The 17848-nt window shown below is 36.1% G+C and overlaps 1 protein-coding gene across 1 annotated transcript in view; it reads right to left on the bottom strand.

Annotated features, from left to right (window-relative positions):
• Window positions 1-530: 530 nt before the first annotated feature.
• The window catches only part of HCRTR2 (hypocretin receptor 2), a gene marked incomplete at both ends in the record, with an annotated part of 102079 nt that continues 84761 nt past the window's right edge, over window positions 531-17848 (bottom strand). The window contains 4 exons of the mRNA XM_081296186.1: window positions 531-585; window positions 2659-2884; window positions 4262-4383; window positions 6559-6779. Coding sequence (XP_081152312.1) covers window positions 531-585; window positions 2659-2884; window positions 4262-4383; window positions 6559-6779 — 624 coding nt within the window. The remainder of the gene's footprint in view (window positions 586-2658; window positions 2885-4261; window positions 4384-6558; window positions 6780-17848) is intronic.

The following is a 17848-nucleotide window of genomic DNA, read 5'->3' as shown; positions in this document are numbered from 1 at the left end:
ATACATATTCAATTGTATAGCATAAAATGGCCCAACACAATCTTCATAACAAATCTTCTCATTTGTGTCATTAGCACATAATGAGGTAAGTAGTTGACCCTTTATTCCATCACATTCATAGGGCTTATGAACACTTGTGTCTTTACCATTTGTCCTATTAAGGTACCCATACAAGTCCAGCTCTCTTAGGAAGTTCCAGGGTCCACATGTTGAGAGATACATACATGGTCCATTATTTCCTTTCCCAGAGTTTAAGTACTGGCTTTATTTTATGATTTTCCTTCCAGGTAATGATCATTCTTAAAAATAATCTGCTTTCACAAAACTTAAATTTTAATAAATAAAACTGAGAATTTGAAAGTCTTAGTTAAAAACACAAGTCATTCAGGTTACTATAAGCATATGAGTGCCTGGACACTGGTCTTCTTTCACACTGCACTTATAACACAGTGGCACTTATTTTATAAGCCATTATCTCTTTGAGTGAGATGACACTTGTGAGGTTCAGCATTGACACTCAGCCTCTTCTTTCAGACCTCCAACCAGGTTGACAGTAGTGATGACGGTGGTCCCTGCTGTAGATACCTGTGCAGTAAGAGACTTTATTTCACACGGGCTAATAAATTGATGCCAATGGTATCATTTTTAGCAGTGTTTCTCAAATCTTAAGGTGCTTGAAAATCACCTGTAGGTCTTGTTAACACATAGATTCCTGGGTACCACCCCAAGGTTTCTGGTTCAGTAGGTTTTGGTTTTGCATGTTTAGTAAGTTCCCCGGAGATGCTGATGCTGATTCAGGAACCACACTTTGAGAATCACTGATTTAGAGCAAAGAAATTCTGATTTCAGATCAGTTATACAAATGCCACCTCTCTGAGTTTTTTCTTCTCTCTCTCTCTCTCTCTCTCTCTCTCTCTCTCTCTCTCTCTCCCCACCCCCTCTCATTCACTCTTAAATCTCTCTCTCTCCTTTAAATGGTAAGAACTAGGTTTAATAGTTTTTAAAATATTCACTCTTATTCTGAGCTTTACTTGTCTATTAAGGCATGTTACTGAAGTATCTGAGATTTTTCTCAAACTATTTAAAGTGCTAACTTTTATCCCAATCTGAAAATTACAACTCTCCTTTCATGCAACATACATGAGACAAAAAATTATCACATGTACAAAATACACTATTTGCACTGATAATAATGGAGATATTTAGCAATGTCATTCCATAAACCTGTATAAAAGGGTTGTTTTTGCTTTGAGTAGGAAAAGGCACAAGGTAACAGAATCCTAAATTCAAAAGATTATAAAACAAATCTGGATGCATTACTTTTCTCTGAAAATGATGAGTAGGGCAAAAAAGAAAGAGATAATAAAATATTAATTATCTTCTAAAAATATTCTGTCCAAATCTTTCTCAAATATTGTGTCCATATCTTGTTTTAATACAATCAGAAGACTTGCTGCTATACTATGAGATGAAGAGAACCGTTTCATGAACCCTTCTTCTACTTTTAATGTAATTTCAAGGTGAATATTTGAATCAGAAGATTTTTGAAGAAGAACAAATCTAAAGTACTCAGTGCTTTGAGTTGCAGATCCACTGTTTATGCTACACATACTCTACTCCTTTAGTTCATGTGTGAGTTGACAGCAAGGCTCTCTTTTCTCCTAACCACCTGAATCTCAGCACAAGCCCAGCGGAAATCACTGGCATAGAGAGTGTAATTAAATGTATGGCCCATTTTCTGGTGAGGACCATCCTCCTTAGTTGTGCCACAGTGCTGCCACATCAGGTAGCATCCCTTGAGTTGTGTGTCCTCTTGTGCTCTTCAACATGTCTCCCTGCCTAGACTACAGCTCTCTTGAAGGCACTCACCTCTTCCTTATTCCCTGTCACCTTGATTTTATCTTATTTTTAAATGTTAAAGTTTTTCCTAAGAGACAGAAATCATTACATATTAGGAGTTACTATAATTTTAAAATTTTAGTATACTGTCTTACTGGTCATATGTTGGGGAAGAAATATTTGCAACAGTAAGGTTATAAACCTGAGAAAATTGCCATCAATGAGTGGTAAACTAGTGGAAAATAAAGTTGAATAGTACTTATTTTATGTGGTTATGAAAGGTAGTTTATAAATTTTCTAATGTAATATTTTATATTATATATATTCTTTCAGATGTCACATTGTATTGATAGTATTTTGTGAGTTTTTAAAAAAATATGAAGTTGTTAATATATGGCAGTTGTTAATCAAGAGTTAGTAATTGCTATCTCTTTTAGTAAGCAAAAGAAAATCACTGAATAATACTTGGCGATTTTTAACAGCCAATTTGAAAATGTGTGAGATTAAAATAACAAGGGATTATAAAAAGGATTAGAAATGTTCAAAGATTTAATTGACATAAGTTTAAATACATGAAGCTAAAAGTCAAATAGCCTGAAATAAGTTCAGTAATGTTAAACGTCTAACATGTTCAAGTCAAAAGTTGAGATTAGTTTAAACTCACTTTTTTTTTATTTTCAAAGAGCAATAAGTTATTTTTAAAAAAATCAATGAATAATTTTAGTTTCAGATCATTAGGGTAATAAAATTTCTTTTACAGATATTTTAAAAAAGAATAGTTTGACTCAGGTATCCTCGTCATATGAATAAATATTCTACCAGTTTTGCAGTGGTCCTGCCCCATTGGCTGCTGGGAGTGTGCTTATGCTGGTGAGCACAACTTGCTCTGAGAGTTTTGAAACATTATCAAAGTTGCTGATCTGGGTGGTCAGGGACTTCCTGCTCTCTGTGCTTGTCCTTCCCCGGGTGAGACGATCCTCCTGGCGATGGTGAGCTCCAAGGCAACAGCAAGAAAATGCAGCTTTAAATTCCTCCCGAAATTTTCCTGGGAGAATGAAAGAGAAGGGAATTATGCATAAACGTTTCAACAAATACCGCTTAAGGTACAACTGAGGAACTCCCCTGAGCCAAACTACCAACGAGGTGCAATGTTTTACAAAGATGGAAAAAATGGGGAAAGGAAATTAATGTTATTGGTAGATTCTTGTAACAATGAGACTTCTTCTATGTGATGCTCACTCTTTGTTTCATTCCTTTGAGGTCATGTATTTATGAATTTAATTGTATTTAACTATATAATTACAATAAAAATGATCATCTATAGAGGCATACTCAGAGATACATTATTTTTATTCAAAAATAATGAAAGCCATGTTATGCATTGCCCAAACTGTACAGAAATGACTCCCTCAATTTCATTCTAAAGGAGATACTAATGGCACACCAAAGTTCAACAAAATATCTAGAAAAATATATTAAACCATTTATAAGCTTCGTAACTTATATCAGAAGAAAATATAGAAGGGGGGAAATCTTTAGAAATCTGGATCAAAATTATTGATGGACAACTGGAAAGTTGTGAAATGAAACAATCACCTTTATTAGAGCTAATGACAGTGCTGGAAATCACCACTTCTTTTCTTTGTGCCTCAGTTGGGTTACCAAGTGTTTACATGAGAAGATGAATGTTAAAGCATCAGGATACCCCAAGTTTCAGCAATTATTGGCTGTTTTCCCTAACTCATTCTTAAACCCATACCAGGACTTTGACTTGGCAATAAAATTAATTGTTATTTTTACATATAAAAAATATCATATATTAAGCTAATAGGTTAGAGAAGAAGACAATCAAAGATGTAGTCAATGAAAATGCAATTCAAAAAGTCAGGCAGGTAAAATAGAAAGAAAACAATAGTTATTTAAAATAATTTTTAAAATCATATTTTTTTCCATAGACGTAGGTAGAGTGAATAATTTATAGATGTGCGTATGTGCATGTTGCTTACATTATGTATAATTTATGAACAATAGTTTTAGTGGTCAGTGAGACCACACAATTTGGAAAAGGAACAATAAATAGATAAAAATTATTTTATATGATTGTGAATCATTAAGTTTAAAGTATGACACACAAGATTCTATATTATTTATTTCTTACAAATTTCACTTTCTTCCTATTTCAACACTTTTCCTAAATTTACCAGAAAAAAAAAAAAAACACTTAGATAATTTTCTCTGATGAGTGAGGTAATGTGTTTCTTCTCGGAAAAGAAGAAACTCAAGCAAATCAGGTCAGAGGAAAATTTGTTTCAAGTAGCAACAAAGCTCTTCACATACTTCAAGATTGTTCCAAACTTTTGGTTATCGATCCCTCAGCCTCTTTCAGAATTATGGTTTATAGAAAAAATTGTTAAAAACTTACCACTGAGAAAATTGTAAATAATGGGGTTTGCAGCACTATTGGCATATACAAGCCAGTGGGAAAATGTAAACCAAGCATATACAGTCTCTCTGTCTTCAGTGTGGGCAAACATTCCAAATACTCTGTAGGAAAAGAAACAAAAACAGAAAATCCAGAGTGATTCTGGGAGGCACATTTTAAATAATCAATTCAAAGGTGAGCAGGGCCCTTGGTAGAGCCCTAACCCCTAGTCCTCTGAGAAGGTATCTACCACTGATAATTTCATGACAGCAGAGTCCCTTTAGAATAGCCTCAGTACCTGAACAGAGTCACCATGGCTCAATCAGTTAATCAAAAACTGAGTAAAATCAGAGGGGCGGCGGGGGTCCTCTCCTTTCTGTAAACAGCAAATGCAATGTTTTATGGTAAAAAATACAGAAATTGAATATATATCCTTCTTATTTCATTTTGTTTCTAAATACAATTGTACAATGTTGTGTTGATATTCACATACTATTATGATTTAAAAAGCACTTCTTTTAAGTAATACTTCTTATTTGTTGGATTTGACTGATCAGGCAATAAGTTTCAAGGAAAAGATGCTAGGATATTTTTGTATGTGAGAGAGAAAGAAAAAAAGCATTTAATATTCAGGGCAAACCTAGAGCTAAGTATTTTAAGAAAATGTATGTGGTAAAGAGAAGAACGATTTTCAAGATTCTTTTTAAAACATTTTAACTTTGTGGGAAAGAAAACACTCAAAAGCTTGAAAATATTTTAAATTGAACTTGGACTTTTTCCTTAGAAAGCTATTTGTTTTCCTTGGATAGGATGATATTTAACTCAGAAGTATAAGATAAATATTACTGACAAGTAAGTATTTGGAAATAATGAAAGGAAAAGGTACAAGTGCTGAGATATAGGAAATTCAAATGAACAACCAAGAGAGCAGTAAATCCACTTTTTTGTTGAATTTTGACTGGGTAATAAAGGAGAGAGTAAGAAACCCACCCATGACCATAGCATATTTTCTTATAACATTCTTAAGAACAGAACACAACATCTAGCAAAAATTCAGAATAAATTTGTATGGGATTTCTCTGAGCAAGAAAAATTAGAAGGGGTGATTATGGAAAGATATGAAGGCAAAACAATTTTCATGATCTAGCATATGGCTCAAGGAAAAGCCATCCAAAATCTTATACCTTTAAGGTTGGGATGGCAGTAAATAATATTATTGAACAAAAGTTTATTTTTCATTTTTTTCTCTATTGAAAAAGCCATTAGGCAATCAAAAACAAGGGCCAAAGAGAATGAGAAATTTTTGGAGCTGGTTCTACCACCTTTAGTCAGTTTCCAGCCAAAGCTGCTGCTCTCCAGAGTCCCCAGCTGTGAGGAATATGATATTGACTCTGAAGCAGGAAAGAAAAGCAGCAATTCAAGGTTAAGTTTGAAGTCTATTATAAACAGAATTAGTATAGCCTTGGGACCTGTCTATTTGCAATATTTTTCCTAATTCCCAATAAAGTTGACTGGTCCTGAAGTTCAGAGTAGACCACTGACTTTGCAACCACTTTTCCTGTCATATTGACCCATTATCTGAACTTAATAGTAGTCATGTCTGCAGCATAACAAATTCTATACTTTCCCCCATTGAAAAATGTTGTGCTAATTTTTATTAATCTTCAACTTGAGAATATTTCAGTAATTTAAAGGGATTTTTTCTTCTAAATTTAGACATTCAGCACATAATATCTGTTTTGATTACTTTTTTGTTGTTTAGTGCTTCAAACAAAAGCTTATCTCTTTTTTTTCTTTTTTTTAATTGATTGTTCGAAACATTACAGAGCTCATGATATATCATAGCTTATCTCTTTTTATCCTTTGGAGAGAATTTTTTCATGATTGCCTACTCTTTGAGAACAAAGTTTTGCAAAACCCATTTGTTCCCATCAAAAAAGAATTCTTAAGCTGTAAATGAGGTTTTTTTTTTTTTTTTTTTTTTGGTTTGGTTTTGTTTTGTTGGCATTAGAACTTTTTCTGCATCTTAGGCTTAGCAATTAGCTTGAGGAGGTTAGAGGAAAGGTCTGTTTTATGTCTGCCATTCAACTGAGAATCTGCATGAACAAGAGCACATGTCAATGTACTCTCAGAGGATATTCACCTTACCTGCTGGTAACAACAGCATAACTGAGTTATCTGGCCTGACAAGCTATCAAGGCAGAAAGTGGAGATTTGGGGTTTTGTCAACAACAACAACAAAAGTTCTTAATTAAAATGTCAAGTCACTTTATTTTCAAATAGTAGATGTCCTTTACCTCTTTAGTACATTGAGGATGCTAATCGGCAGATAACAAATTGCAAACACCAAAAGCACCACCATCAACATCCTCGCTGTTTTCCTTCTGGCTCGGATCTGCTTGATTTCAGCGGCCACAGCACTAATCCGGGACTTGGTAGGCTGCCCTGGTCCTCGGGGCTGTGAAACCGGCTGCAGGGGCTTCCATTTTCTCTGAACTACAGATGATGTTCCAGGAATCTGAAAGGAAAGGGAATCCTTTATTGGTACTTGGTTTAGGAATGTTCCACTTTGGAGAAATCATTAGAAGACACAGGAAAGGGTCTCAGACGCTGGCTGTCTGGGAAGTTTGAGCACCTGTTTCTCCAGAGCGTTTGCTAGGTTGAGTATGTTCTTGGCATTCATTTAGTCGAATGCCAAATGGGTGTTGGTGGGAAAAAATAATAATAATAATTAAAAATAATTTTGTCGAGGCATACCGAGAACAGCAAATGGAAAATATATCTTCTTATATAAAGAAAAGCAAAACGTGGGGGGAAAGAATGCTAAGAAAAGGGCAACCATATCATCCCACAAGGAATTCTAGATTCAGATTCCTTGACTAAATTTACAGGGAAAACCCTAGCAGGTAAAGGAAAAAGTAACAGTGAAGGGATTTTTTTTTCATGCATCAATACTGCCATCTGCTGTCAGAAGGAGAGAGGACTTAAGAATCAACTGCTTTTTGTTAGGTTTTGTGTTTCTCAGATTTGGACAAAGCAAATCTTTGGGGTGGGGGCTGGGGGAGACAAATATTCTCTGTTGTTTACAGTTTTTAGTAATGGAATCGTTTAAAACCAATTTTTTAGTTCAGCCTTTTAAAATGCACTCACGCAAAAATACTGAGAATCCTTTGTGGTCTTACATTAACATTTCAAATAGCTAGAATTTGAAACAACAGTTATACAACTTGTACTTTTCCATTTCTTTTCAAAGTTATTTGATAATAGCAGGGAGTCCTGCCAAGTATAATATTTTCTTAATTATAAGCTCATGAAGATTGATAGGGTTTAGTGAGCAAAACAATAAAATTCAGCATGCCTAATTTTTTTTAAGAGGAAAATGTGCCAACAAGCACACCATACAGCTGTCTAACTTCTATTAAGATTATTCAGCTGTTGCTTTTTATCTCTGTGCTGCACGCGGGGACAGACCAATGTGTCCCTGTGGTCTCTCAGAATGAAAGTTAGATGGATTCTGTTGCTTTTACACCACAAGATCAAAGTCTGTTAGAGAATCTTTAATTTGAGAACAAAATTTTACTTTGATGTCTACACAGCAGAAATAAAAGATGCTCCTTTTGACCATCTTCTCTCTTGAAGAATAGTCCATGATGCTAATGAAAACCTGAACTTAAATAGGAAACATCTAATACATGATTTTCCTCCTCCCTCTGTATGTCCTGTTATGTTGACTACCCTTTTCACACAGTGGTGATATAGTTCAGTCTTCTCATGCAGTGGTTAAGGGAAGATAGGAGCTGAGAAGTCCTTCCTCTTTTGTGACTCTTTAAGCATTTTTTTTTAAGCAATTGAAATGAAGCAGCAATGGATGCTGGAAAGTTCCAGAACTCTAGCATGAAAGCCCCCAAAGTGCCTGCTAAATGGTCTTGAACTATTTTCTAAATGATCTCAGAGAGATCATTTAAACTTTTGTGATTCTATTATTGAGTGTTCCCCTGAAGGAGAGAACCAACAATCTGCATCTGATGATTATAGAAACTATCCGAAACAGTTCCCATGAAGAGAAACTACCACAGGGAGCACAGTTATGGTCCCAGCAGTCATTTAAAAAAAAATTCAGTGATGTCTCTTTTCAGATCATAACCTAAACAAAGGACAGAAAAGATGCTCTATCTTGCAACTTATTTTGAGGACACATAACCTTTCTCCACTGATAAGCTGAACAAAGAAATTGAATATCCAGAGAAAACTGGCATAAAATTAATTAGGAGTTACTGACATTAACTGAACTTCAGGAACAATGCATAATTGTGAGTGATTCTTAACTCATAACTAAATCAGATTATAATCTCATTTTATAGGTTTTGATCATGTAGATCTGAGAAGGATTATATCAAAGTCCCTATCTTTAATGTGTGAAACCAGAATTTGCAGTCAGATCATCAAAACTCATGTTTTTCTATTGCGATGCAAGTTTTTCATTTGTAAACTTGTGCAAAGTGATATGGGATGGGAGTCAGTAAAATTTTGAATACATGTTTAGTTACATGGAAACAGTAATAATGATACAAAAGATACGAAAGGTTAATCTTGAGAGGCTGCTCTTGTGGGAAGGTCTTTTCCTTGCCGTGTTGGTCAGGACTCCATAATCTTTAACTGTGGAGAGCACATTCACAGACACAACACTTTTATAGCACTATTTTAAACATTAAGAATCATCTTTCACAAGAAACTATGTCCTAAAAGAGGAATTACCACCATTATGAATTTGAAATATCATGTAAATGATGGACTTTGGAAACTACACTGTCTTAAAAAGTATTTGTGACCAGAATGAAGCTACATGAAAAGGGAAAACATGCTACAGACATTAAAAAGGGAATAAGGACTTTTATGAACAACCAGTAAGTTTGCCAACTTACATGAAATAGGCAAAGTACCCCCAAAAGGATTACCCAAAGCTGAGATTGCACAGTATTTAACAAACCTTGCTGAAAAAAATCTGCAAGTCTATATAGATTCATTGATGAATCCTATGCAACAAGAAAAAATAAATAACATATATGTTTTGGGATTCCTTACAAAATTCATAGACAAGATAATACTGTGCAGCAAATTTTATGAGGTTGCACTTATCTTGATAATCAAAGAAATGATAATAGAGGAAAACTACTAATCAAATATCCCTCATGAATAAAGAAAAAAATCCTTAAAAACATAATTTCAAATCAAATCAGCAATGTGTAAATATGATGATTCAGTTTGCTCACTTGGAATGTTTCCATCAGTAGTTTTGACTTTACTTTGAAATATCAGTTAATAAAACTTATCATATTAATGGTATAGAAATGATAAATTCAATAGATAAAAGCACTTGAAAAATTCAACATGGGAATTTGAAAATTTCCCATTCATGATTTTAAAAACTCTCAGTAACCAATAGAAGGAAACTTTCTCAACCTTCTATCACCCTAGTAAATGATGAAAGATAAGTACATTTTTATAAATCTGGGAATGAGTAATGAAGTTTTCCTATACTATTTCTACTCAACATTGTACAAGAGTTTTGGACCAGTTTAAAAAGACAAGAAAAATAAATAAGAGGCAAACATATTGATTCTATTGAGAAGAAATCACTGCTTACAAAGAAAATCTGGACACAATCATGCCAGAACTAATAAATGAATTTAGCAAGATGCAGAACACAAAATCAATTGTTATATCTCTATACTGGTAATAAACAAATGGAAAATTAAATTACAATATAGACGTTTCATTCATACATAAAATTCAGACGAAATATGTGCACTGAAAACTATTAAATGTGGTTTGAAGACCTAATTAATGAAGATATTCATGTTCTAGAAGATTTAGTATTGTTAATATGCTAATTTTTCAAAAATTGATCCATATATTTAATGCAAAAATTCCATTCAAAACCACAAACTCTTTTGTGTTTTTGTAGCAACTGAAACACAGATTTTAAGTTTTTTTGTGTGTAAAATGTAAAGGACCTGTAATACAAAACTTTTTTTTTTTTAAAAAAAAGAACGAAGTTGGAGAACTGATATCATCTGATTTCAAAACTTATAATAAAAGCACAGTGTGTGGTTATGTGTATGTGTTGAGAGCCACAGCCAAAGGGGCCCCAGCAAACTTCCAGCTGCCAGCAAACTTCCAGCTTCCGGCTGATGATTGGCTCACAGAGGCCCCAGCAACATCTAGCTGATTGGCTCCTCCACGGAGCTGCTCATTGGGGGACTTCTTTGGCTCCGCCCACACGACCCAGCCAATCAGCCTCAAGAGCAGGAGGATTGTGGGAGGTGGTGAGGTTTGTGTGGGAGTGAGAGGTTTGTGGGAAGCCTGTGGTGGCAGTTGGGCTCTGAGGGTTTTTTCCTGAGGAGCTGTTTTGTTTGGCATTTGTAGTTCTAAAAATAAAGTTAGTTTCTTTTGACAAGTGGCTCCTGAATTGTGCCCAGCCAGACTGCGGAATTTGGTGGCTCGTACGGGGAGCGACTAAGGGTAAGTAAACTGCTCGCCCCTGAGGGCAGGGCGAGAGGATGGGTAGCCATTCTAAGATTCCTCTTTTGTTTTGCTTCATTTTTGTTTTAACTTGCCTGTCCCTGGAGATGAGTGAGACGGAAGAAAAACCGCTCACATCTGAGGAAAAACTATTTGCGTCTGAGGAACAGATAGGGAGAAAGGACGGATGCACATGTCAGGAGGATAGAAAGGCTGATATAATGATTTTGTGTGGTTCCATTTTTATTTCATTCTGTCTCGGTTTTGTTTGGTGTTATCTTGTTGGGTTGTATTATAGTAGAAATACAGGAACAGAAATTAGTAAAAAACAAACCGAAAGACTGTTAAGTAAATTGTTAGAGGAAGGAGGCATCTCAGTAAAATCAAGAACAGTCAGGGCATACGTTGATACAATACAAAAATGTAGCCCATGGCTTTTTAAGGAGGAGTTGTTAGATATATCACAATGGAACCATCATGGTGAAGATTTAAAAAGAATAGAAAAGAACAACCCAGGGACTCTGCCAGTTGGCACATTGCCATTGTGGACGTTCGTATCTGGTTTGCTTAGTCCAAAGCCTTCAGTTCAGACAGAGGTAGAGGAAGGAGAAGACATATTGATTCAAGTAAAAGAGAAGGTCTCTCAAGTTAGTCAGAAAGAGGAAAAGATTCAAGTAAAAGAGAAGGTCTTTCAAGCTAGTGAGACAGAGGAAGGAAGTTTAGAGCAGAAAAAGCCATCAGGGGAAAAGTTACAACAGGAGACTGCTAATAACACCTTTCTATCAGAGAGCGTAAGTGTCCAACCAACAGCACCACCTCTACAGGAGACTGCTACTAACAGCATTCTATCACCAGAGGGCATAAGTGTCCAATCAACAGCACCACCTCCATATGCTAGGAGGCTCCCAACCCCCGCAGTTGATAGTTGGGATCCTGAGACAGGATCTCAAGTATGCCCTGTATTTGAGGTAGGAGGGCAGCGAATTTACCAGGGTTTAAATTTCAAAACAGTGAAGGAGCTAAAAGAGGCTGTAACAACATATGGTCCTCAAGCACCCTTCACTGTAAGCTTGGTCGAATCCATTACCAACTTAAACATGACGCCAGTAGATTGGGCTAATATTTGTAAAGCTGTGCTAAATGGAGGACAATACCTGTTATGGAAGGTTGCCAATGAGGAATTTTGCAAGGAGACGGCTAGGTGAAATGCAGCAGCTGGTTATTCTTAGAGAAATCTAGATATGTTGTTAGGAAAGGGACCTTATGAGGATCGGCAGCAACAAATTGCATATGATCCTGGTGTATATTTACAAATTGCTGTAGATGCAGTTAAGGCATGGAAGACTTTACAAGGACATGGAGGTTTACAAGGTCAATTATCTAAGATAATACAAGGAGCTAATGAACCTTATGCTGAATTTGCAGATAGGCTTATTCAAACAGCTACCAGAGTTTTGGGGAATACAGAACAAGCAATGCCATTAATAAAACAACTGGCTTATGACCAAGCGAATCGTTGGTGCAGAGATATCATTAGACCATGGAAACAGGAAGATTTAAACACATATATTAAATTATGTAGAGACATTAATGAACAAGAGCAAGTCATGGCAGCTGCAGTAAAACAGGCTTTAGATGCCAGAGACATTAATGAACAAGGGCAAATTGTGGCAGCTGCAGTAAAACAAGCTTTATATACCAGGCCAAGAACATGCTACAATTGTCAACAAACAGGACATTTAAAAAGGAATTGCCCCATAGGAGGAGGGTTTAACAAAACTAGGTATCAAAGGAGTAGAATACCGGGTATTTGCCCACGATGCCGTAGAGGGAGACATTGGGCTAATGAATGCCGTTCTCAAACCAGCATAGAGGGTACTCCATTACATTGGGCTAATGAATGCCGTTCTCAAACCACCATAGAAGGTACTCCATTATCAAAAAACGAACAAGGACAAGGTGTTTATCCACAATATCGTGGACAAAGGCATCAGGCTCCGTTGCCAAAAAATGGACAGGGGGCCGCAATGCTCCGGGGCCCCAAACCATGAATATACGGAGCACTGGAGGAACCCAGCAACCCCATCAGGGTAGTGCCCAGGACACATTGTCCATCAGATCCCTCATCAGACAAACCAGAGGGAGCGCAGGGTTGGACATCTGCGCCTCCACCAGATCAGTACTAACTCCAGAGATGGGAGTTCAAATCATTCCCACAGGGGTAAAAGGACCTCTTCCCAAAGGAACAGTAGGCTTATTATTGGAACGCAGCTCTTCTACTCTAAAAGGACTTTTGATAAGTCCTGGGGTAATTGATCCCGATTATGAAGGTGAAATAAAAATTATAGCCAGTTCTCCAAAGGGTATATCAATAATTTCACCAGGAGATAGAATAGCACAGTTACTAATAATACCAAGCCTACATGATAAATTTTCCAGTCATGCTGTAGAAAGAGGTTCCAAGGGATTAGGCTCCACAGGTGTAGATTGGGCTATGCTTTCTTTAAATTTAGATTCTCGCCCCATGCTAAAACTAAATATTCAAGGACATGAATTTAATGGGCTACTGGATAGAGGTGCAGAACTTAGCATCATCTCTCGTCAAGAATGGCCAAAACATTGGCCATTACAACAAGCCACTCAAATGCTTCGAGGCCTAGGAGTGGCGACTAATCCCGATAGAAGCGCAATGGTATTAGATTGGAAGGATCCTGAAGGATGTGAAGGAACTATACAGCCATATGTATTGGATCATCTTCCCGTAAATTTATGGGGACGAGATGTCTTAGATCAATTAGGTTTGACATTAACAAATAACACCAATCAAAATGCACCCACTATTATGGCTAGACAAGGTTTTAGGAAAGGAAAAAGATTAGAAAAACAAGAACAAGGTATAGCAGCACCAATACAAATAGATCAAGGAACAGACAGACATGGGTTGGATTTTCACAAAGGGCCACTGAGACAGTAAAAATTACATGGAAATCAGAAAGACCAGTATGGGTTCCTCAGTGGCCCTTGACTAAAGAAAAGATACAAGTAGCCCATGATCTGGTCAAACAACAATTAGCGGAAGGACATATACAACCTTCTGTATCTCCCCATAATACTCCCATTTTTGTCATCAAAAAGAAATCTGGTAAATGGAGATTATTGGAAGATTTAAGAGCCATTAATAATGAAATGGTCATTATGGGACCTGCTCAATCGGGGATTCCTCAATTGTCTGCTTTGCCAAAAACTTGGTATGTTTTAGTTATAGATATTAAAGATTGTTTTTTTTCAATTCCAATTCATCCTGAGGATAGTCCACGTTTTGCATTTACTATCCCTGCACTAAATCATGAAGGTCCTGATCAGAGATATGAATGGAAAGTACTCCCTCAAGGGATGGCTAACAGCCCAACTATGTGTCAAATTTATGTTAACAAAGTAATCCAGCCACTTAGAAATCAAAATCCTGAACTACAAATATTTCACTATATGGATGATGTATTATTAGCACACAAAGCTAAAAACACATTGTTAGAATGTTATGCCACACTTACAAATTTATTAAAAAAATTATAATCTAGAGATAGCAATAGATAAAGTACAATTAAATTTTCCAATTAATTATTTAGGAGTTCTATTATCCTCAACCATGGTCCGTCCACCAAAAATTCAAATACGAGTAGATCAACTCAAATCACTTAATGACTTTCAAAAGTTATTAGGAGACATAAATTGGATAAGGCCTTATCTAGGTATTCCAACAGGAGAATTAGGACCTTTATTTGATATCCTAAAAGGTCCATCAGATCAAATTCACCCCGAATGTTAACGCCTGAAGCAAGAAAGTTATTAAAAATCATTGAAACATATATGGAAAATATGCATTTGGATAGAATTGATATAAGTTTGCCTTTATTATTCATTGTACTACCAACAAAAAATATTCCTACAGGAGTATTTTGGCAAGAAGGTCTATTATTATGGATACATTTATCTTATTCTCCTAACATTATTCTTACTAGGTATCCTGAGGCTGTAGGACAATTAATACTCAAAGGAATAAAAACAGCAAAGGGAGTATTTGGAATTTCTCCCAATAAAATTATTACTCCATATACTATGAATCAAATTGATGAATTAGCTAATGAGTTAAATACTTGGGCAATAATCATGTGCAAATCTAATGTTTCATTTGATAACCACTTACCATCTAATCCTTTATTGTCTTTTTGGTCATTGCATCCTGTAATTTTTCCAAAAATAACAAGAAAAACACCTATCATGAATGCTCCAAATATATTCACTGATGGGTCAAATAATGGTACAGCAGCAATAGTTACACCTGATCAAACTTTTACATTTTTAGTACCCAAACAATCCGCTCAAAAGGTAGAGCTTAATGCAGTATTACAAGCTTTTGTGATGTTTAAAGATTCTGTATTTAATTTATTTTCTGATAGTCAGTATATAGTTAATGCTATAGTATCCCTTGAAGATGCTGGTAGGATTTCCCCTTCCTCTACTGTTTTCTCTTTGATTTCCACTATACAAAGTCTAATCTGGGACAGAAAAGATCCATTCTTTATAGGACATATCAGGGCACATACAGGATTGCCTGGAGCCCTTAGTTTGGGCAATGATTTAGCAGATAAAACTACACATGACATACATATTTTCTCTACACTAGAAGAAGCTATAAATTTTCATAAAAGGTTCCATGTCAATGCTAATACTTTACAAAAGCATTTTAAAATAACTAAAGAACAAGCTAGACAAATAATAAAACAATGTCAAAATTGTGTGACCTTTTTACCACAAGTTAATCTTGGAGTCAATCCTAGAGGATTGATACCTAACCATATTTGGCAGATGGACGTCACACACTTGCCAGAATTTGGAAAATTAAAATATTTGCATGTTACAGTTGATACTTCTTCTGGATTTTTGATGGTCTCCCTTCATGCCGGAGAAAAAACTAAAGATGTTATAGCTCATTGCTTACAAAATTTTGCCACTGTGGGCATTCCAAAACAGTTAAAAACAGATAATGCCCCTGGTTATACTTCTACCTCTTTTAAACAATTTTGCTCATCATTTGGCATTACTCATATAACAGGAATCCCATACAATCCACAGGGACAAGGCATAGTTGAAAGAGCTCATCAAACTATTAAAATGTACTTATTAAAGCAAAAAGACGGAATTGGGAAGGGGTATATATTCCCCAAAGATAAACTTAAAATAACCCTTTTTACTCTAAACTTTTTAAATTTGGATTCATCAGGACTTAGTGCTGCAGAAAGGCATATGTGTCCAAAAAATGTACATAAGCCCAAGGTACTTTGGAAAGATATTCTAACAGGACAATGGAAAGGTCCTGACCCAGTAATTGTCTGGAGTCGGGGGTCTGTTTGTGTGTTTCCACAGGAAGAACAGCAGCCGATTTGGATTCCGGAAAGATTAACTAAAATCCTGACCCAGTGATTGTCAGGAGTCGGGGGCCTATTTGTGTATTTCCACAGGGAGAACAGCAGCCGATTTGGATTCCAGAGAGATTAACTAAAGCTATTTCTACAGACCAAAAAGAAGATGATTTGGCTCAAATCCATAACAGCTGATATCCAAAACTCCAATTTGGCTATCCTTACATCTGTGACAGAACCAGGATGCTTTTTTCAATATCTATTTTATTATTGCCCTTTCCCATATCATGAAGTTCTATTTTGTTTTTTGAGCTCATACAGACCTAGGTTAATGTTTTGCTGATCAGTTCTATTTTTTTTTTTTTTTTGACTATAGAGTTTTTAAACATTGCAATGGAGATTTCACCTGTAAAAAGTTATAAGGCCTTTACTATTATGTTATGTGTTATATGTATTATATTATGTGTGCACACTTGTGTTTTGTGTTATATGTTTGAATGTACGTATGTCCATATATCATATATGATGAGCGCTCATGCAAAAATGGATCCAAATTTTTTTTTATTCACGTGATTTAAATGGTTTAATTTAAATTGGGTAAATAACTATTAAGAATTGTTTTAATATGTAAACAAAAAAGGAGGTTAACAGATCTGTTTGTTTACTTTCACCTTTCCTTTTCATTATATTTAATAATTCTCACCTTACCTTTTCATTATATTTAATAATTCTCTTCAAGATAATGTAAATTGTTAAAAAAATTGTTTTCTTTTAGTGTCTTCTGGAATGTTACACAATTTTTTCTTTAGCCATTATTGCCAGAATTCCTATCTTCATCCCAGTGCCGGTGAAGACAATGTAAATTGTTAAGAAAATTGTTTTCTTCTAGTGCCTTCTGGAATGTTACATAATTTTTTCTTTAGCCATTATTGCCAGAATTCCTATCTTCATCCCAGTGCTGGTGAAGACAAAGATAAAACTAATCTACAGCTTCTGCAATAGCCATCACTGAACTGCTTGCAGAACTTGCCTAGACTATGTGCAGAACTTGCAGAACTTGCCTAGACTTGCCTAGACTATGCATTGTGAACTATCTGTTGGTGCAGTGACTTGTGGTAGTGTTGGGGTATTTTTGCTGATGATGTCATTGGTGGTACAATTTTTCCAACAAGAGCCATCAGTTGGCTTGGTGTATCTTCCTCCCTTCTGCTTGTCATGACAAAGACCTCTCCACAGGTGTGGCTGTATACTGGACCGGTAGTCAATGACGGGTAAGATCCAATTACAATGGTACCAACCTAAGACAGGAGGATGATGCCCTGAGGTCAGCTCATCCGAAGACGGGTAAGGACCATATGTAGTATTGGACAACCTAAGGCAGGCACGGTCCCCAAGCCACATGCTTGTTGTTTAGACAGAGAGGGGGAGATGTTGAGAGCCACAGCCAAAGGGGCCCTAGCAAACTTCCAGCTGCCAGCAAACTTCCAGCTGCCGGCTGATGATTGGCTCACAGCGGCCCCAGCAACATCTAGCTGATTGGCTCCTCTGCGGTGATGTTCATTGGGCTGTTTCCCTGCCCTTCAGACTGCCAGCTGATGATTGGCTCACAGCGGCCCTAGCAACATCTAGCTGATTGGCTCCTCTG

Source organism: Spermophilus citellus, assembly GCF_964194105.1.
Source record: "Spermophilus citellus genome assembly, chromosome: 5".
NCBI lineage: Eukaryota > Metazoa > Chordata > Mammalia > Rodentia > Sciuridae > Spermophilus > Spermophilus citellus.
The sequence above is the reverse complement of the archived record's forward strand: the minus strand, read 5'-3'. Positions and strand labels throughout refer to the sequence as shown.